This window comes from Myotis brandtii, unplaced genomic scaffold (assembly GCF_000412655.1).
Source record: "Myotis brandtii unplaced genomic scaffold, ASM41265v1 scaffold483, whole genome shotgun sequence".
In the NCBI taxonomy this organism is placed as follows: Eukaryota; Metazoa; Chordata; class Mammalia; order Chiroptera; family Vespertilionidae; genus Myotis; species Myotis brandtii.
Window position 1 is genome coordinate 1,562,870 of NW_005368456.1, and position 22,166 is coordinate 1,585,035.

The 22,166-nt window shown below is 40.6% G+C and overlaps 1 protein-coding gene and 1 long non-coding RNA gene across 4 annotated transcripts in view; one reads left to right on the forward strand and one right to left on the reverse strand.

Moving 5' to 3' along the window:
• Positions 1-13,405: 13,405 nt before the first annotated feature.
• On the reverse strand, positions 13,406-17,606 carry LOC102243778. Its single transcript, XR_001364077.1, has 3 exons — positions 17,344-17,606; positions 16,594-16,690; positions 13,406-13,713 (listed from the first exon to the last, which is right to left on the reverse strand). It is a non-coding gene; the product is annotated as an uncharacterized LOC102243778 (long non-coding RNA).
• MASP1 (mannan-binding lectin serine peptidase 1 (C4/C2 activating component of Ra-reactive factor)) overlaps positions 16,815-22,166 on the forward strand; it is a 63,789-nt gene continuing 58,437 nt past the window's right edge. The window contains exon 1 of one of the 3 annotated variants that reach the window (XM_005876273.2): positions 16,815-17,248. In XM_005876273.2, the coding sequence (XP_005876335.1) occupies positions 17,244-17,248 (5 nt within the window). In that variant the 5' untranslated portion in view covers positions 16,815-17,243. The remainder of the gene's footprint in view (positions 17,249-22,166) is intronic. The other 2 variants (XM_005876272.2, XM_005876274.2) reach the window with 2 other exon arrangements.

Consider the following 22,166-nt stretch of genomic DNA (forward strand, 5'->3'; position numbering starts at 1 on the left):
GTGATGGATATGCTCATTATTTTTATTGTAGTGATGGTTTCATAGGTGTGTAGATATTTTCAAATGTTATCAGATGGTACACTTTAAACTTGTATAGTTTATTTGATGTCAATTAGGCCTCAAAAAATCAAGTCTGAAAAGTAAGATAACATGAGCTACTGAGATAGTAGGTGTATGAACAAGTGAAAGAAAGTATTTCTTAAATGATGAATAAGAATAATTTCCTGGTACAGCCACTATGAAAAACAGTATGGAAGTTCTCAAAATATTAAAAATAGAACTACCTTATGATCCAGCAATTCCCCTTTTGGGTATTTATCGGAAATATCCAAAACACTAATTAGAAAAAAAATATATGCACCCCTATGTTCATTGGAGTATTATTTATAGTAGCCAAGATATGGAAGCAACCCAAGTTTCCATCAAAAGATGAATGGATAAAAAAGAAGTGGTACACACAATGGAATATTACTCAGCCATAAAAAAGAATGAAATCTTACCATTTTTTGTGACAATGTGGTTGGACCTAGAGGATAATATGCTAAGTGAAATAAGTCAGACAGAGAAAGACAAATACCATATGATTTCACTTATATGTGGAATCTCAAAAGCAAAATAAATGAACCAACAAAACAGAAACAGACTCCTAGATACAGAGAACAAACTGATGGTTGCCAGATGAGAGGGGGGCTGGGGGACTGGGTGAAAAAGGAAAGGGATTAAGTACAGCATAAGAAATATAGTCAATAGTATTGTAATAACGATGGTGTCAGATGGGTACTAGACTTAATCAAGGGATAACTTCATATGTTATATAAGTTATATAAATGTCTAACCACTATGCTGTACACCTAAAATTAATACAAAATAATACTCAATGTAAACTGTAACTGAAAAATAAAATTTTAAATAAATAAATTTGTCTGAGGGGTAGCCAGCTTTCCTGAGAGTTTTGTGTGTATGTGAAGTATTTTTATTTTTATTTTTTTTGGGGGGGGTGGATTTTTTTTATTTTCTTGTTTAAAGTATTACAAATAGTAGTACATATGTCTCCTTTTTGAAGTATTTTTATTTTTAAAAGTCTGCTTTTAAAAAAAGTCATTGTCATTCAGGTTTGCTGTGTTGTGACAACTGAAGTGTTTAAATTTTCCCTGTGGTTTGGCCCGAGAACGTTGCCAGCCACGAGGCCCATGTGCTCCACATGCCCCAAGCTTCAGCCAAGACCAGCTCTGGGCTGGGTCTAGGCAGGAGATCTTCTGTGCTCTTTTCCAAATGGCTTCAGTTTCATTACATTTTTCCTGTGCCTGAGTGTGGCATGAGAATCAGGAGGGCTGGGACTTAGGTATTGCTAGCTCCCTGGTTATTCTCCAGCTTCCCACCAACTCAGTTCCATCGCCCACACTACTATCACACATGAAACTTTAAAAACACTATCTGATCATGTTAATCTCCACTTAAAAATCATTTCTGTCTCCCCATTGCCTAAAAATTCAATGGTCCTCAATCCTTTCAAGGTTCTGGATCAGTGATAAATTTTCCACATCTAGCCTGGCATGCAGGCTCCTTACATTATTTTTTCTTAATTTATCCTCATTATTGAAAGTAATACAGATGTACCCCTTTTTTTCCCCTTACCTCCCTCCAGACCTTTATCACACTATCGTCTGTGTCCATGGGTTATGCTTATATTCATACAAGGTCTTTGGTTGTTTAGCTCCCATCCACCCACCATCCTCCGCCTTCCCGCTGAGATTCTGCACTCTGTTCCATGCTTCCATGTCTCTGAATCCACTCCGTTCATCAGTTTTATTTTGTCCTTTAGATTTCACATATGAGTGAGATCATGTGATACTTGTCTTTCTCTGACTTGCTTATTTCACTTAGCATAACTGCTGCTTACCTTCCAACCCTGTTCCCCTTCTCAGTAAGTGATGTCAACACCATCTTAAGTCAGAATTCTGGAAAGTATCTTTACTTCCTCCCTCTCCCTCATTCCTCACTCTGAATTTATGCCCAGGTTCAGGCTTTTCTTCTTACAAGTTCTATTTTGCCTCTGTCCACTTGGCTCCATACCCACTGCCACCACTCCAATCCATCCGAGCTTCTCCCTCCCAATCAGGGCTGTTCTATGACTTTCATGAGCTCTAGGCACTTTTGCCTTTATGGATCCCTTCATCCATAAAAAAAATAAAGTAAAATTATATTTTAGTGCTGCATTGGTATAGAGGCAAATATGATCCAGGCTGGATTTCACTGTATCCACTATGCCTGATGGATGAAGGGACCCTGCTCCTAAATACTGCAACAGCCTCCCAACTGGCCTCCCTGCCTCCCCTCCTCCAAATCCATTCTCCTCACAACACCCAGAGAGATCTTTTATAATTGTAAATTGGATTGTGCTGCTCCTAAGATTAAACACCCCTGACCATGGCCTACAAGGGCAGGCACTAAAGACTTTACCTTATTATAGCTACAAATAAAGCTTCTCTCAATGACACCCTCCAGGCAGGTAACTGTTTATGTTTGATGTATCTCCTCCCACTCTTTCTTCTATGACATATGGAAAATATATACAAAATATTTATGATATGTACTAAATATGTACTGTTGGGTAAATCTACTGTTTTTTCATTAAATAGATGATATCCTAAGGTAAATATCATTCTTCAACCTGCTCATTTTACTCAACAATAAGTCTTGGAGGTAAATCCATGTTGATGCTTATAGATCTTTCTCATTCCTTCTACCTAGTTCTCCATATCTCATAGTATGAAGATGTCATATTTAACCATTATTTTACTGAGGCCCATTTTTCCCCTTGACAAAAAATACTACAGTGAACATGCTTGCACAGATGTTTAAGACAGATATTTTGAAGTAAGTTTCCTGGTTTGTCAGATGTGTGCATTTTTAATTTACTAATACCCCCAGTTTGCCATTCAAGTGTTCATGCCACTTTATACTCCCACATGCATTGCATGAGTGTGCCCATTCCTTCACAATTCCACCAACACTAACCATCTCTAACATCCTCCAGTAACTCCTTCTGAATAAGCTTTAGAGTATGAATATGTCTTTATTTTAGCTTCACTTACACAATCATTTGCATGCAGAATGATGGGTTTAAAGGTATTTTCCTTTTGCACATGAGATATTCTCTATTCCATTCCCCTCTTCTTTCCAGGGGCTGCTGAGAAATCTAAATGTTAACCTAATTTTTATTCTTTCCCTTTAGCAATTTTTTAGATTTTAATTTTACCCTTAATATGCTGAAATTTCACTACAAGGAATCTAGGTATAATTTTATGTATGCTTCCCACTTGGGGCTTGGTATATCCTTTTAGTCTGAGAATTCATCTCTTTTCTCAATTATGAAAAAACTGAGATCAAAATTTTTTTTCAAATATCACTTCCTTTCCCTTCTTTTTATTTAGTTTTTAATTAAAATGTTATTAGATATATGAGGTACCTTCTGAATCTATACTTCTTTTATTTTTTAATACTTCTGATCTCTTTATCAGAGGAAATTCCTCACCTTAATTTTCCAAACAATTAATTAATTCCTCATAGGGGCCATTTAATTATTCATGCTTATGTTTGCATTTTAATGTCAATAATTACATTTAACATAAACATGTTTAATACATTATAATTTATAAGTGAAAATTTGTTGTTTTAATTTCACTAATTGTTTAATTGCTCCTTTTTGCATTTTAACCTGTTCTTGTTTTCAATCTTCCTCCTCTTCTTGTTATAGAGATGATATTCCTCCTTTAGCTTTCTGAGATAGCTTACTTTAAATTCCTGTTCCTATGGTTCTACTAACTCTATTTTTTCCATGATATTCTTTTTTTATTGAGCTTATTATCCCTTCTCCATATATAGGCTTTAAAATATATATTTGTTAATTCTAGTTTGAAAACCTTTCTGTGGGTGGTTCCTCCTCCTTCCCAAGAAACCTTATACTACAGCCTTGTCAGCTTCCAGCTTCCCAGTGGGACCCTGAAGGCTTCCTACATGGCCAGGATGGGTTATCTACTGTCCTTTTACAGACATTACCATTTTCTCACCCACAGATAATTCCTTTTCCTGATTCTGAATGCAGCTATTCTTTTATTAATCTCATTTGTATATCTTTTTTGTTATTTCTATGAATTGGATATAGAAATGGGGAATTTCCACATGTGTTGAAATCCAGATAAAATAGCCCATCATTTGAAAACATCAACTCTTCCCTAACTTACTTGTATTCACTCTAGTCAACTTAAATACCAAACCACCACGATTTTGCTGACCACTTTGTATAAATTAGGCCCTTCTATTAGTCTCTCTCATAGGATTTTGTCCTCTTCCTACCCAGTACTCATCACAACTTGTAATTATCAATTCAGCTGTGTATTTATCTATCTTGATGATGACACGACTTTTAAAAAATTATTTAAATGTCTGGGTCAAAAGCATTTATTGATTCCAAAGTACAAAAATATTGTTCAGGTCCTGGAAGTATTGAAGTATTGTAGTGAAAAAATAACACAAGTAGTCAAATATTTGCTCTTTTTTTATAGAGCAATAATTTAAAGTATGTGTAAGAAACGAGGTAGTATTTATTTCTATGTTGGGTGACCAGGGAAGATTTCAAAGGATAAATAAAAGGAAGTTCTAGAAACCAAGATGGCGGCATAGGTAAACACCTGAAATTGCTGCCTTGCACAACCACTTCAAAAATGAAACTAAAAGACAAAACGGACATCATCCAAAACCACAGGAAGGCTGGCTGAGTGGAAATTCTACAACTAGAAGGAAAGAGAAAAGCACACTGAGACTCAAAGGAGGTGCGGAAGTAAAGTGCAGAGGTACGGAGGCGCATGTGGAAAGGGCTGGCAACTGAGGACGCGGTTGTCTTTTTCAATCGGGAGGCAGACACAAGCTCCTGACTGCTCTGAACTCCAATTCTGGGCGAGTCTCTGGGGACATACGGGGAGAAACTGGACTGTCTAGAGGGCGGCTTTCTCTCAGAGGTGCTTGCTGCGATTACCGGGACACTGAGACCCAGGGCCTCTTAGGGCAGGGCTGAAGATCAGCCATAGCTGTTTGCTCTGCCCTGTTGATTCCCTGAGACCTACCTCACCCAAGCTGTGCATGGAGGCTTTTGCATATGAATGACTTGGCCCTTTGCAATCTAAAATTATTACACAAACTGCAGCTAGGTCAGAGAGACCCAGAACATCCAAAAGAAGGCCCAAGGCCCCACAGCAGCTTGCATTGCTTCACAGCTGGGCCTCATCTGGGCACCTCCAAACCCCAAACAAAGAAGAGGAATCTGCAGATCTCTCCATAGCTCCTGCTGGGTAGCCTCAGGCAGAGGCTAAATTAGCACCTCCTTAGAGATCCAAGAGCCAGTGTACCCAGTGGTCAGAGTGGGACCATCCAGATTACAACTCCTCAGATCCATAAGGGACACACTCAGGGGGCAGACTCAGTGAGCACCAAAGCCCCACTGAAGCAAGTCTTGCCCCAGAAGGGTGTCTCCAGCACAGAAGTTCTCCCACTGCAGACACAGCTGATTCTCACTGCCAATTGGCCTGGAGGTCAATTCCTCCCAGTGACACCTAAAACAATCAAGGCATAACTACAACAAGACTGTGCACAAAGCCCACAAGGGGGTGCACCAAGAGTGTCCACCTCAGGTAACTGGGGAGGCTGAGCCACTGGGCCCTGTAGGACACCTAGCACACAAAACCACTCTACCAACACAGGGAAGCAGACAAAATGCGAAGACAAAGAAACAGGTCACAAATGACAGAAATGGAGGACAGCAAACGACTGGATATAGAGTTCAAAACCACGGTTCTAAGATTTTTCAAGAATTTTATGGAAACCGCCGATAAATGTATTGAGATCCTTAAGAAATCTAGTGAGACCCTCGATGTTGTGATAAAGGACCAACTAGAAATTAAGCATACACGGACTGAAATAAAGAATATTATACAGACTCCCAACAGCAGACCAGAGGATCGCAAGAATCAAGTCAAAGATTTGAAATACGAAGAAGCAAAAAACACCCAACCGGAAAAGCAAAATGAAAAAAGAATCCAAAAATACGAAGATAGTGTAAGGAGCCTCTGGGACAACTTCAAGCGTACCAACATCAGAATTATAGGGGTACCAGAAGAAGAGAGAGGGCAAGATATTGAAAACCTATTTGAAGAAATAATGACAGAAAACTTCCCCTACCTGGTGAAAGAAATAGACTTCCAAGTCCAGGAAGCGCAGAGAACCCCAAACAAAAGGAATCCAAAGAGGACCACACCAAGACACATCATAATTAAAATGCCAAGAGCAAAAGACAAAGAGAGAATCTTAAAAGCAGCAAGAGAAAAAAAGTCAGTTACCTATAAGGGAGTACCCATACGACTGTCAGCTGATTTCTCAACAGAAACCATGCAGGCCAGAAGAGAGTGGCAAGAAATATTCAAAGTGATGAATAGCAAGAACCTACAACCAAGATTACTTTATCCAGCAAAGCTATCATTCAGAATTGAAGGTCAGATAAAGAGCTTCACAGATAAGAAAAAGCTAAAGGAGTTCATCACCACCAAACCAGCATTATATGAAATGCTGAAAGGTATTCTTTAAGAAGAGGAAGAAGAAAAAGGAACTCTTACCATTTGCCACACCATGGATGGAACTAGAGAGCATTATGCTAAGTGAAATAAGCCAGTCAGAGAAGGATAAATACCACATGATCTCACTCATTTGTGGAATATAATGAACATCATAAACTGATGAACAAGGACTGATCCAGAGATGGAGAGGCATTGATTGGACTGTTATGGGGGGTGGGGGGGGAGAGGAACAACTGTAATAATCTGAACAATAAAGATTTAAATAAAAAAAACCATGGGAAAAACAACTTCCCTTTTATAATTGCATCAGAATTCATTATAGAAAAATGCATTGTTAGTAAACTAATAATTTAAAAAATAAATAAATAAAATAAAATAAAAAATAAATAAAAGGAAGTTCTACTGACAGATGAGGAAGAGGATACCATTAAAGATCAAGAGGACCAAGTATGTAAGTGCATGCAGGTATGAGGGAGCATGATGGAATCTGGAATACACAACAAGTTTGGTACCAGCTCTACACATTAAAGTGTGAGTATGTCAAAGTGTGCCAGTTGTGGGGGAGAATATAGAGGTAAAAGAGCAGTCTCATATCACAGTAGCGTGTCGGTCAGGATAGGCTAGGTTATCTGCAGTAACAAACAATACCAAAAGCTCAGTGGCTTCACACAATAGTTTTGTGGGTGTTTTTTTTTGTTTGTTTGTTTTTTTAATTAACACAAAGTTGGCCATGGCACCATGCAACTCTTCAGGACAGCTGTTCTCCAAATGTTGGCTCAGCATTGCAGGCTACTTCAGTCTCATATCAACATGAGTTAGGGTTCAAATGCTATTCTGAGACATTTCTATTTTATTCTGTAAGCAAATGGGCACTTTGGAAAGTTTGCCAAAGAGAAAGAACTAATCAGACTTGTATTTTTATTAGAGTGGGACTAAAGGTATTGAAACTAACTAAGAGGTTGTTGAAATAATCCAGTGAGAACTAGTGAAGTCCTCCACTAATGCAAGGGCAAGGGGAATGGAAGATATGCATGACAATGGATTTGATTGATACTTATATGTAAACAATAGGACACTGATTGATGGCATATGAGAAGAAAGAGAAAACATTAATCAAGATGGCAGTCAAATATCTGGCTTTAGTTTCTGACTTGATGGGGATTCATAGAGTTGGTACAGGAAAATGAGCAACTTGGGAATGAAAAGATAATGACCTCTGTTTATTATAACCTTCAGATGGAGGTGGGAATAGACATTTGATTTTTGGGTGAGGAACTATGGGGAGATTTTAGGTTAAAGAAATAGATTTGTAAGTGATCAGTACATAACAGTATTTAAAACTATACTGGTAGAGTATATGAGAAATACTCAAAATGGTTAAAGCTGAGTTTCTAAGCATTCTGGCCTCAGGAAGGCCATCAAGCCACTGAAATTATATGCCAAGTTTTAAGAATATGTGCATATTTACATTTTTCTTGGAAGAAAGCCCATTTCACAAATGTTTATTAAGGTCTTACTATATGCAAGTGAAACACACTATTCTTGGTACAAGGAATACAAACTAAGCAAAAAAATACAAAAATCCTTGTCAACTTGGAGACTGAGTTATTCTGAGGTTTGTAAAGGAAGCAACAACTGAGTAAATAATTAAAATAAATAGTATTTTAGGTGGTAATGAGTGTGATAAAGAAAAATAAAACAGGATATGACTATAGCAGCTGTGGGTGGGAATAGAATTAGTAGAACAGAGTGGTCAGGTAGGACCTCACTGAAAAGGTGACATATTTAGAAAGAACTGAAGGAGGTAAGGGAGTAAACTATGAAACTTTATTGGAAGTATTCCAGACCAAGAAAATCTAGCTTTCATTAGATTCTCAATGATTTACTAGAAAGATAAAGAACCATTCCTCTGAAGAGAGATGAGAAACAGGTAGAGAAAGAAAAATCTACTAAGGAATGCTGGTGATTGGTTGTGGGATTCAGAAAATATGTAAAGCCAAGAGGATCTGATCAACTGGAAGAAAATGGAGTGATGTCAAATGACTGGATGTCTTGGTAAGGTTGAAGTCTAGATGTAGGTTTATTGAAGGAGCAGAAAACCTAGATGGTCAGAGGATGGTGTACTATGACCTTAAAATTTCCCAGATGGATGTGGCTATGGGTATAGTATATGGCTAAGGTGAAATGGAAGAAGTCATCATTGAAGATGAGGAGGTCAAGGAATGACATTACTCAAGGTGTCAGGAGGAATTGGAAAGGAAAAGTAAGCAATGGTGCCCTGTGCCCTAAACTTTTAATGAAGAGAATGAAAGATAGGACCAAGAGGTTGGAAGGTCATTAACAGAGATGAGTAATGTATGCCAGAGTGATAGAAGAGTAGGGGAATTTGGAAGGAGGATGGAAAAGTAGTGGTCATGAAACAGCCATAGGGAGTTAGGAAAGTGAGAACCTGACTTCTTTATGATCTGAGTCCTATCATCCACACTGTCTTACCCCAGTTCTCCATTTGCTTCTTATGGCTTAGTCAACCCTGTCCATGGTTGACTAAGATCTACTTGATCTATGTGGCCTTTGCATCTGAGTAACCTCTGGGAGAGAGGAGACCAAATAGGAATGGGTAGTTATAATTGATATAAAATGGATTTAGGTGAGCAGATCCAACAGAGGTGTGTATGGTGTATTAATTTCCTAGGGCCTCCATAACAAAATACTATAGACTAGGTCCGTGGTTGGCAAACTGCGGCTTGCGAGCCACATGCGGCTCTTCCTAAGTCTTAGTAGTACCCTAATTAAGTTAATAACAATGTACCTACCTATATAGTTTAAGTTTAAAAAATTTGGCTCTCAAAAGAAATTTCAATCGTTGTACTGTTGATATTTGGCTCTGTTGACTAATGAGTTTGCCGACCACTGGACTAGGTCATTTAAATTGCAAGAATTTATTTTCTCACAGTTCTGGAGGCTAAAAGTCTAAGATCAAGGTGTTGACAGGTTTGGTTTCTCTTGAGACCTCTCGCCTGGGCTCACAGATGGCTGCTTTCTTGAGATGTACTCACATGGTCATTCCTCTGTGTTGTCTATGTACTAATCTCTTCCTCTTATGAGTACACCAGTCATATTGTATTAGGGCCCACTATAAGAGTCCCCTTTTAAAGACCCTATATCCAAATATAGTCATATTCTGAGATACTAGGGTTTAGGACTTCAAAATATGAATGGGGGTAGGGGGGTACAATTCAGCCCATAACAAATGGTGTATGTCTTAGGTTCTCAAGGACCCCAAGATTCCCTCTTATACATCACCTTCCCCCACGACTACCATGAGGAGAAACAACCAAACAGGAAACCAGATACCCTGTGTTACCAGCTAGGCTAGTACCAGGTTCTCAGAATCAAGCTCTTCAGTAGAGCTTGGTTAAATGACAAGGCTGCCTTTGGTCAGAAATTTAAGTGTAACACCCCCACCTCCTGCTAGTTTAAATCTTAATCTCCTCTCCTCCCACCCTTTGTCTAGGTGAATGAGAAAGAAGGTCAAAGAGAGAGCCAGAATTGCCTTAAAGAAGCTGCTTCCAAGTTGTTTCTCACTGAGTGAAATAAGGCAGAAAGCAGAAGATGATGTGTGGTTGACTCAATTTCACTGCCCACTAGTAAACTTAGATTCTGGCTTGGAGAAGAGTGAGGAAGAGGATAGTAATCAATTTAGACTAAGAGATGGGAAAAGGAGAGAGGTATCTCCTCTTATAGAGACCAAAGGAGGTTCTATAACCCACAAGCCTAATGGCAACTGAGAATGCATGAAGAATTTGCTCCCCAGCAGAGGTCAAAACACCTTAGCATACCTCTTTATCTGACAATACTCTGTGGTAGGGAGCTGAACTGTGTTGGCCAGGCAAGTGTCTTAAAAAGTAAGTCTCTTTTTAAAGTACTTAGTCTCTTTTTTAAAAATAAATCTTTATTGTTCAGATTATTACAGATGTTCCTCTTTTTCCCCCCCATAGCTCCCTTCCACCTGGTTCCCACCCCACCCCATGCCCTTACCCCCCACCACTGTCCTCATCCATAGGTGTAAGATTTTTGTCCAATCTCTTCCCGCACCCTTCACACCCCCTTCCCCCTGAGAATTGTCAGTCCACTCCCTTTCTATGCCCCTGCTTCTATTATATTCACCAGTTTATTCTGTTCATCAGATTTTTTTATTGACTTGATTTTTAGATTCACTTGTTGATAGATATGTATTTAGTCTCAAATAGAGTGGCCTACAACTTTATCTAAAAGAGAAGGTGAGTATGGAAATCTGAGTTCATGGTCTCAGCCCCACCATCTAATTTCTGTGCAACCCTGGGCAATGCATATATCACCTCTGGGACTAAATTACCTCATCGAAGTATTATTAATCAAGTAGGTAAAATAGAGATGATAATATATGGCCTTTACTGGCTATTTTGGGGATAAAATGAGTCATAACAGAGAAGCATTCTTCTTGGGTATACCTTTTTCTTTTATCTTAGAGATCACCCTCTTTAAAAAAAATCTTTATTGTTGAAAGTATTTCATAGGTCCTCCATTCTCCCCCACGTCCCTGCCTCCCCCATTAACCTCTTTCAGCATGCTCCCATGGTCACCCGCTTTTTAAAACTACTTTGAGATCTTCTAAACTTTAATCTCATCTCAATAGTAGTGTGACAGATATTGTTCCACACACTGAAACAGAGATGCCATGAAGTGTTTGAGTAGGAATGTGCTTTCAAAGATAAATCAAAACACCTAGTCCAACATTTCCATTGCAAATTAGAAACTCCAAACCCAGGAGGACAGACAGAAAGCTCAAGGCTTCACATTGGGTTTGGGCAAAACGTGGTCTCCATTCCTGGCATCTTGACTCACAGACCAGTCTTCTTCCACCATGACTTCACCCTCACCCATGCTCCCAACATGTAGCCATTTACCTTTACAATTTTTTTCATATGCATAAATGCCACCTAATTATTATTTTTAAAAAACTTTTATTTCAATCAACTCTGGATTTATTTTTTAACTAAAATCCATATATTTGAAAACATGGTACTGCCATAAATATAAAAATAAAGATAACGAATAAAAAATTGTTAAATTCTAGCAGAATACCATTGCGTCCTCAAGACTCTGAACCTGAAACCTGCCTTTCCTTGTTAAAGGGAAAATGGGATTCATGGTATAATGATACCACTTTGAGACTTGCTTTTTTATAATATTAGGAGTGAAGGAGAAATTTAAAAGGCAGGACTCTTTTTGGCATATGATGGTGACAGACATTGAGAGTCAACTCATACAATCCCCACTTCTAACCCCTGTCTTCTTTAATGCCTGCTTCCTACGTAAGCTGTAAAACCCTTGAAGTTAGTGGTGGCTGTAGGACCCAGCTCTGGCCTGTGAGACATTAAGAGAAGTCCCCCAATGCTACCTCTCCCTCTTCCTTCTTCTTTTCTGCTTAGATAGTGACACGACATCTGGAGTCACTGCAGCCATTTTGTAACCATGAGGTAACAAGGATGACAATAAAAGCCCAATTCCTACAGCTGGCAGAGCAAAAAGAAAGAAAACAATGTTGAGTAGCTGCCCCAGAACTACCTACCTTCTCACTTCTTGCTATAAAAAGAAATTAAATTCTCTATATTTCAGCATTAGTCAAGGTTTCTCTTTTTACCTACCAAACGAAATTTTTACTGACCCAGTGTTTATTAACTCTAAGTATTTGGCACCTGCAACCAGCTTGACACCACTGGTAGTATGTCTTTCATGCTTTGGGGGAATCTTCTGTAAGAGAACCTGTATTAGTTTGCTAAAGCTTCCATAATAAAATACTGCAGATTGGGCAGCTCAAACAGCAGAAGTTTATTTTTATTTTCTCACAGTTTTGGAGACTAGAAGTTCAAGATCAAGGTGTTGGCAGGTGTTTTAAAGAAGTTCAAGATTAAGGTGTTCTTTTGAGCCATCTCTCCTTGGCTCACAGATGGCCACCTGCTTGCTGTCTCCTCACATGTTTTTTTTTTCTTTTCTGTCTGTGTCCTAATGTCTTCTAATAAGGACACCAATTACATTAGACTAGGTCCCACCCTGACACCCCGTTTCAACTTAATCACCTCTTTAAAGACCCTATTTCTAAATAGTCATGCTCTGAGATACTAGGGGTGGGCAAACTTTTTGACTCGAGGTCCACAATGGGTTCTTAAACTGGACCGGAGGGCCGGAACAAAAGCATGGATGGAGTGTTTGTGTGAACTAATATAAATTCAAAGTAAACATCATTACATAAAAGGGTACGGGTTTTTTTTTTTTTTTTTTAGTTTTATCCATTTCAAACGGGCCGTATCCAGCCCGCGGGCCGTAGTTTGCCCACGGCTGTCCTAGAGTGAACCCAAGCACTTTTTTAGGCACCGGGGATAGAGTTTCCAGACAAAATACAAGACACTCAGAATGCTTGAATTTCAGACAAATGATGAATAATTGCAGCATTTGAGACAATGTGATACAAAAAACAAAAAAGCGTTTGCTGGTTATCTGAAATTCAAATTTAACTGGGTGTTCTGTATTTTAATTTAATAAATCTGGCAACTCTAACTGGGGATGAAATACCAAATGACAAAACAAAAACCCTGCCCTCTTACGGGGAAAGAGACAACAATTCCTAAGTAAAGGCATGACTATCAGGCGGTGACAAACGTGCTGAAGAAACGGAAAGCAGGGGGGAGGGCATTTGTTTCCGATTGCTGCTATAACAAATCTCCATGCTTAATGGCCGGATCCGGCCCGCGGGGCGTAGTTTGCCCACGGCTGTTAGGGCTTGCTTCAACACATGCATTTTGGAGGACACAATTCAGCCTATAAAAGAGCTTAACAGTTTATTTATTTAGTAGAAACTATTTTTTCCTTCCCTGAATTCTTCCCGGTACATGACAACAAGGCTCATGGATGTTCAAAGTCCACAGGCAGGGTCAGGAGTTCTCAGATGAGAGGAAAGTGTCCTGAATTTGGGGTCAGGAGGCCTTGTCTGTAAATATTGGTTGTCCTCTTGCTGACACACTTAGTCTCTCTGAACCTATGTCATCATCTGTAAAAAGATAGGAATATTACTTATAATAATGTATTGGCATTTTTTTAAGTCCCCAGATGATTCTGATAGTCTGGTAGGCTCTGAAGTGATGGCTTTCAGCATACTATAAGTCATTGTGTTGAATAACCCAAATTTTAATTCTAAGCTGTGATCTTTGGAGCTATTTATCAGTTTCTTTGATATTCTTAGGAAGCTTGGATTTCAGACTTTGCCAACAAAAACCCATTGCCCAAATTCCTTACATTTTCTAACACATTCATGGAATTCCAGAAGGTTCCATCTTAGGAGTTGCATATAATAAATACTTCAGTAGAACATGTAAACTAAGTCCTTTCTAGTGGTAGGAATGCTGTGGCACTTACCCTCTTTGTAGTAGTTTTTTGCTCCTTTACCCTGACTATAACCTGGGGGTATTGAGCCCACATCTGCCATTATATAATTTTATGATCCTATATAACACACTATTAGTTCCTTGTATGCATATTTTAAACTTTTTAGTGAAACTTTAAAAAAAAAAGCTAGTTGAAGCTTCTTAAAAATTATTGTTCTGAATACTTATGTTTGAATCCTAATTAATGGGATGCTAGTATGGCAACAGATAAAACCAGTGTCAAGATTAGAGGACCACTTTGGACTCTTTGACTAGCTTTATAGGCCATTAGTAATCCACCTGACCTACTATAAGTCAATGTGCTGAATAACCCAAATTTTAATTCTAAGCTGTGATCTTTGGGGCTATTTATCAGTTTCTTAGATATTCTTAGCTACAATAGTCCTCCAGCCCACATGTGTATGTGTTCATGATCTCAGAAGAGTCCAACTCCCTGATTTCACAGTGGAGCAAACTGATGCCTCCCTCCCATAGTCAACAACCTAGGTGACCCACCCAAGGTCACATACAAGTTAGCCTACCTGTATTGAGCCTACTTCCAGACCACTTCCCTTCCATTGCTCCCACTCCCCCATCTATTCATGACACCACAGGGGGTTTTATCGAAAACACAAGACAATACAGTATCACCAATGTAGTCCAACCCAATGGGAAGCTTCCCTGTAGCCCACCCAGATCACTCCTGAGCCACAACATTCTTGCTTTCACACAGACTCCATCAGAGCCTTGGCTCACTCCCAGGGAGGCACACATCAGATCTGCTGCATATTGGCAGAACTTTGGCTTAGAACTTATTTCAGATGCCTCCCATTGAACGCTGGCAGCCTTGAAAAATCATGGCCAGGAAACCATTCCAAGAGGCTCAATTGCTCTATGACACTTTACGAGGAGAAGCTGATGGCTTTCCCTCCCAAGCTCTCCCCTTCGCGCCCAGGACAAATGAAAATGACTGCATTTCCCTGTATGTTCCCTAAATTAGGAGAGGGCCTGCTCAGCTGCAGCGTGAATGGAGGGAATGTCTTTAATGGGCAGGGCCCTCTGCACAGCGCAGTGTGCCTTGCGCCAAATTCTTTCTCCTTCAGTTTTAAAACCCTTGTGTATTCCAAGAGAAATGTAGTCCATGTGTTTCTGCTTCATTTACACTTAAATCATTTAAATGTTGTTTTGTGAGAGTTATTTGATGTCCAAGGAGCCTGTGAGTCTTCTTAATGGGACTTTTAAGGGGTTGTTTCTATTATGCCTGAAACACAAAGCAACATTTTGTTGAAACAGTGCCTGAAGATAAACCTATTCTCTCATCCCATGTACTTGCACCCACATTATTGACCACAGCCTCTTAATGAGGCCGGACTTGGCAAGGCTGGCATTTGAAAGTGTTAAAATAGAGAAACTACAGAGAAAATGGAGCAAGGAGAATTTCAGTGAGATTCAAGCCATCGTTCCCTAAACTGTGTCAAAGCAAAGTTGGGAGTGCATGAATGTGCCCCCCTGGTTAGAAACGGTGGTAGCCCTTTCTCAGGTACACCACTGGCTAGCTAAAAAAGCCCTCCTTAAGTATAATCCCACTTAAGTTTCATTGCAACCCCATTTTCTAGGTAAGAAAACAGAATTGAAGATGTTAAGTATTGGACCTAAAGTGCACAGCTGGCTTAGATATAAGTTCTGAGTCTAGCACTGTTTTTAAAATGCTTCAAATTGAGTTTCTCTTTGAATGTTGTGTGTGCTTGAATTGTCACATGCATTTATAATACATTACTGAGAAGCAGTACAATATAATAAGTTAGAGCTCAGATTTCTTTCCTCATTGCTTTCTAGCTGTGTGACCTTGGGTAAGTTGCTTACCCTCTCTGGGCAGTGTCAACACCTGTAAAATGGCGACACTATTACTACCTACCTAGCTGAGGTACAAAGATGATTGGAGGGAATTAACACATTATTAGACAGGGTGTGACACATCACTATTAGTGGTAGTAGCAGTAAGAAGTAACTAAGGGCTGGGCAATCTTGGCAAGTCATGCAGCCTCTCTGAGCCTCAGTTTTCCCAAAAACTAAAATGTAAAATGAGTATAATGGTATGACCCTCACAAGTTGGTGGGAGTAACTAAGATGACATCTGTGTGTCACTCTGCCTAACACAGAAAAGGTTCTCAGTAAAAATCTCTTTTTTATGCCCATTTGGTTGTCATTGTTGTGAAGGGAGTTACTTCACTTATTATTCAGCGCAGCTTAGATCTGGTGCTGATTTCTCCACAAATCTGCATATGGACACATATACAGGCGTGGCTCTTCCTACACCGGGGTGCAGGACTTTCTGACTGTGGAGCATCTTCTCTGATTGTGTTAGACCTCCGCACCCTCTGAGTTGGTAAACAGCACAAGTTCTGTGTTTCAGTGGGGACACCGAGCCAATTGCAGGGCCTCTGCTCCCAAACATTCCCGGCCAGCGGCTGTGCTCACAGGAAAACCTGTGCTGTTTGCCCACAGACCTGGGGACCAGGGATCTGTTTTCTTTCCCAGTGTCAGTGTTAGAATTGCCTTCTTGGTTGGTTATTTCTGTTTAGTTGGTGTCCTTTTGCCAATGTCCTGAAAAAGAGCAGAAAACTATAGCCATCTGGCAAGGGAGAGTGAAGAGAAATTAGACTTTGCCCCCCTCCACCCTCTACACTCACACACAGTCACACAGTCACACACACACACACACACACACACACACACACACACACACACACACGGTGACACAAATACCTATTTGAGCCACTCAGTTATTTTCTCTCAGGGACTGGAGCCAGCCAAGCAGGATAAAGGAGGGAACTGGAGGAGCAGATCTCTTCAGGAAGACAGATTCTGTTCTGTCAGGTTCCTCTGAGTGTGTGTAAGAGGGAGGAGAGAGAGAGAGAGAGAGAGAGAGAGAGAGAGAGAGAGAGAGAGAAAGGCAGAGGGAGAGAGGGGGAGAGGGGATCTGTTGCAGGCAGGGGAAGGCGTGACCTGAATGGAGAATGCCAGCCAATTCCAGAGACACACAGGGACCTCAGAACAAAGATAAGGCATCGCTGACACCACATCGGGGACGAGCTCACAGACAACTCAGGCCGGGGAGGACCAAGGCCAGGCAGCCAGGAAAACCCAAGGCAAGAAAATGAGGTGAGTGCCAGGGTAGAAATGGGCAAGGGTGTCCCTTCAGGGACCGGGTGTCAAATAGCCCCGCGGGGTCTGACCTTGTCTCTGGGCTGACTCACCTTTGTGTCCTATGGGTGGTACAAAGGGTTTCTTATCAATCCTTGGGGCTCTGAGAGGGAGACTGAGCTGGGCGCCTTCCTGGGACTCCGGAGACATGCAACTTGAAACGGGAGACTTTGTGCAAATCCTGCCCAGGGCTGTTGAGGCTCAGATTCCGCTTCTGCCAGTGTAGGGTGCTGCCTGCTGGCGAATGAGACTTTCCTCCTGCTGCCCACAGGCTCAGTTTTTTGTTTTCCTCCTCTGCAAAGAACATTGGTTTACCTCTCCCAACACTTTGTGAGTTAGATATGTGTTTGTGTGTTTATTTGTTCTGACCGGAAAAGAAACCAGCTTCCCACAGCTCAGCTCTGTGGTTTCTTAAACCCTCAGAAGTTGGCCAGTTAAAATCTCAATTTAGAAAACTAAAAACCTGTCCCCGTTTTACAGTTTTCTATAAATTTCTGAATTTCTGACTGAAATCAGAGGCAGCTGGTGGTATGAATCAGAATACCAATAGCACCAAATGGCTCTTACAGGATAGCACAATTTTATTTTTTTAAAAGGAGACTTTGGTTCTGAACCGAGGACTTTAAATTCTAATTGTTTTTATGCTCTTCAACATTCCCTATTCCTCAGCTATAGTTTGAGTTACTTGATCCTTCCTACCATACATTCCTTGTAAGTTTTCCTCTGCAAGTCTCAAAACCTTACCACCATAATTGTTTTTACTACTTATAAGTGTTAATGCTGTTAAGAATTTAAAAAAAGGAAGAAGAAGAAAGGAAAGAAAAACACTGCAGATGTTAAGTCCCTAAACCCCTCTTTTCCCATTAATTTTCTTCTCCATTGAAAAAGGGGGTTCTATTTGTTTCTCTTTTGCAAAGTCACCTAGCAACTTTTCTGGGTCTGGGATCAATGAGGGGCTTCAGACTGTTAACTCTTTGAACTCAGATTACCTGTGGTTCAGAGAGGTAATCGGGTCTTTAAGGTTAATTCTTTTAAAAGAACATTCTGCTCTTTTTAAATCCATTGTAATTTTAGATCTGCCATCTAACTTCATATTCCTTTCTCCTAAAAGAGATGAAATGTATGCCATCTACATGCAATGACAATTTGATTGATCTGTCACTGTTTGAATCTCACCCTACCCCCAATGCCCCAGTCATACCAAACTACAGGGCTGATGAACAAGTTCTGTGTCTTTGCGTTTACCCATTCCTTAACCCAGAACATCCTTCCCCCTTATTTTCTACCTAGGGGACCCGATTGCTCCAGCCAACTCAAACATCACCTCCTCTTTTCTAGCCAACATCCCCAGAATAAGCATCCTCTGTCCTCTGGGGCTATATCTCTTCTTGTCTTTGTACATCTCCTTGTTTAAATGCCCACCTCCTCTTCCAAGATTGACTGTCTCCTAAGATACGGAATCTTTTTGTATTTGTATGCCCAGTGTCTAGCATGATATCTGTTTCCTTATCTGTTAGGCATTCAATAAATTTTGGCTGAATTGCATTCAGTTGTTAAATAGCACAAATACTACAGAAAAGTGCTCCACTAGAAGTTTTCCAAGAGTCTTGCCTCCTATAGAAGGGCACTTCAGAGTTTACAAAACCCTTTTATGGGCACTGTCTCTTCTGGTTTTCAGATTTTGGATAAGGTAAAGATTTATGAAAAAGTGACGATAAAAGCAGTTAACAATTTACCCAAAGCCACATGGATGATTTGGAAAGCTCAGACTTAAACTTGGGTCTTTGGACTTCAACTCCAGGACTTGAATTTTTTTTCTACCATATTCTACCAGACTCTCAACCAAGTAACATTCTATACAGGCATCTCCCAGTCCTCCTGCACATTAGCATCATCTGTAATGCTTCAAAGTGCCGAGGACTGGCCCTCACTCCAGACCAATTAAACTAGAATCTTTTGGGGGAGGGGCTTTGGTATTAGTATCTTTTTCAAAATTTTTCACATAAAGCCATGGGTTTTTGAATTATTTTTCACAGGATTAATTGCTTTGGCCAGATGCCTGGGCATATGGGCATGGACCCAGCTTCCTCTGTGAGCTTCGGTTATTCCCTTCTTCTGTTGAAGCTAATTTGCCATATGGTATTGGCTATGACATGTCACCTCTTGGGGTATCCTTTTCATCACCCGTCAACTAAGGGTGTTGTCAATGGGATCTATGCAGTCCCTTTCAACTCTTCTACTCAGAGACAGTCTGGATGTAGTTCGGGTTGAAGTGAGGGGAGTGAATGGAGAGGATAGAAATTACTACTCATTGCATAATCACTGATCTACACAGGCATTTTTATCCTTCCTGATGGCCTGTTCCCACACTGGAGCCTCTGAAATCCCAGTTTTCGACATTACTTTTGACATTTCAAGCAAATGTAGCTCAATTTTTTTGATTAGCTAGAATATAGATAGCAGGTGTCAGGAATTGTACAGCCGGTGCCTGGTGTATAAGAAGCCAAAAACAGTCAGAGAGTGTGATGGGGAATGAAAGCCAACACTTATATCCTCTGATTTGCAGCCCCTAAAGCAAGCAAGCATATGCTCAAGCCCATTATGTGCAAGGAGATATTTGTTTCATATGTTCGACTGTTTTGAGATGCAAACAGAATAGAACAGAAAGCTTCGCAGGCCATCCTCCCACACTAAACAGTTGTCTACCCCACATGGTCCTAGGCTTCTGGGCTGTCAGCAGCCGGCCCTTGACAGCCCCGCAGTAGGAGGCTGAGTCTCCTCCATGTGGTCTGGAAAAAGCAGCCATGGAGAAAGTTGACCTTTGAGCCTTGCACAATCTGGATGTCGCTATTACAGGGAAGTCCGATTTGGGAGCCAACCGTCACTCCTAACCCCCTTGTTTTTTGGGAAGCAGCATGATGGAGTAATCATAACTAATGTTTGCCTAGGGCTGGGCAGTTAACAAAGCACTTTCCAACCGCCTTTTTCTGAGAGCAGCCCTGTAGGAAGTCATTATTATCACCAAATGAAGAGACAGAAACCTAACATGACTTTCCCAAGATGGTTCAGATAAATGAAGTAAAAGTCTGAACTGGAACCTAGTTTTTCTGCCCCAGGACCAGCACTCTCCCCTCCCCAAGCAGCACTGCAGCAGAACTCCCTGCCCTGCTGACATGGGTATATTTCCTCCCTTGAATGTAGGGCTGCCTGGGCCCTGTGAGTGAGAGTTTCTGGACTCAGCTTTCCTATGAATTCACTAGAGACTTGGACTTATGCCTTCCCTTCTCTCTGCCTCTGTGGCCCTTCCTCCAACAGATTGGTTTAAAAAAATATTGACCCTGGCAATTGGATTAAAACAATTTGCTTCCTTAGTTGCATCTCACATGTTGCTATTATAAGGGCCTTGGAAAAAATTTAAGTAATTTTATTGTTTTCTTTTTATTGAAAAAAACAGTACAGGTCCTTCTAAACAAATTTGAACATTTTGTATACACAAAAATAAAATTAAAAACACTCATATTCCACGTCAGTGATAACCACTGCTAGTACCCTGCTGATACCCTTCTAGGCCTATTTGCACTTACCTATTTATCTTTTATGTAAATATTATGAGAAAGCTATGTATATAGATTCAAAAATTCATGCATATGCACATATACACATATATGCATCTGTACTTATGGGACAGAGGGTTGGGAAAAAGTTTCCTGACTAGCAAAGATATAACTATTAATCCTAAAATGCTGGTATAATTTCCCAGCATTGACTTTTGGGGCTGTATAAGACTGTGGCCCCATTTCATTCATCCATTCACTCATTCAGTCATCACTGATTATATATTAGGCTCTACACTAGGTCCTTTATATACATAACCTTGAATGCTCATGTGAGTTTTTTAATTAGAGATAATCCCATTTTTATATGAGGAAACTGGAGCTCAGAGAGACGAATTACCCAAGATTTTATGGCCAATAAGCAGAAAAATTGGGATTTGAACCCCAATACATCGAACTTCAGGGGCTGTTCCCCTAAAGCAGTGCAGTGTGATACGTGCTCAATTGAGTGAAAGATACTCCATAGCATCAGAAGTTTTAAACTGGATGATGGAGGAGAAATAAGACAATTAGGTGGGAATGATTACGGCATGTGGAAGAAGGCTGAGTTATGGGTGGGCATGGCATGCCAAAGTATGGCTGGCACTGAGATGAAGGTGGACAGGCAGATCAGCACTAGATCAAAAAGGGATCATCAGCCAACCCGGGAGCAGATGCTTTACCCTGCAGGCACAGTGGAGCAGCATGGTCACATCTGTGTATTAGTAAATCAACCTTGGAGGAAGATTGCTGAATAGTATAAAGTGGAGGCAGGGAGACCACTTAGGATGCAATAGCAATCTATAATAATAAAAGTGTAATATGCTAATTAGACTGGACAGCCAAACGACATTCCAGACGTCATTCCAGACGTCCTTCTGGATGAAGCAGCGGCAGCAAGGGCCGAGGCAGAGGCGGTTAGGAACCATCAAGCAGGTAGGCAAGCAGTTAGAGGCAATCAGGCCAGCATGCAGAGTGGTTAGGGGTGATCAGGCAAGTGAGTGGTTGGGGCAATCAGGCAGGAAGGAAAGTGGTTGGAGAGATCAGGCAGGCAGGCAGAGGTGGTTAGGAGCGATGAGGCAGGCAGCTGAGCAGTTAGGGGCATCAGGCAGGCAGGCAGAGTGGTTAGGGGCAATCAGGCAGGCAGGCAGAGTCGTTAGGGGCGATCAGGCAGGCAGGTAGGCCAGCGGTTAGGAGCCAGCGGTCCCGGATTGTGAGAGCAATGTCTGACTGCGATTTAGGCCCTGCAGGATCAGGCCTAAACTGGCAATTGGACATCCCCC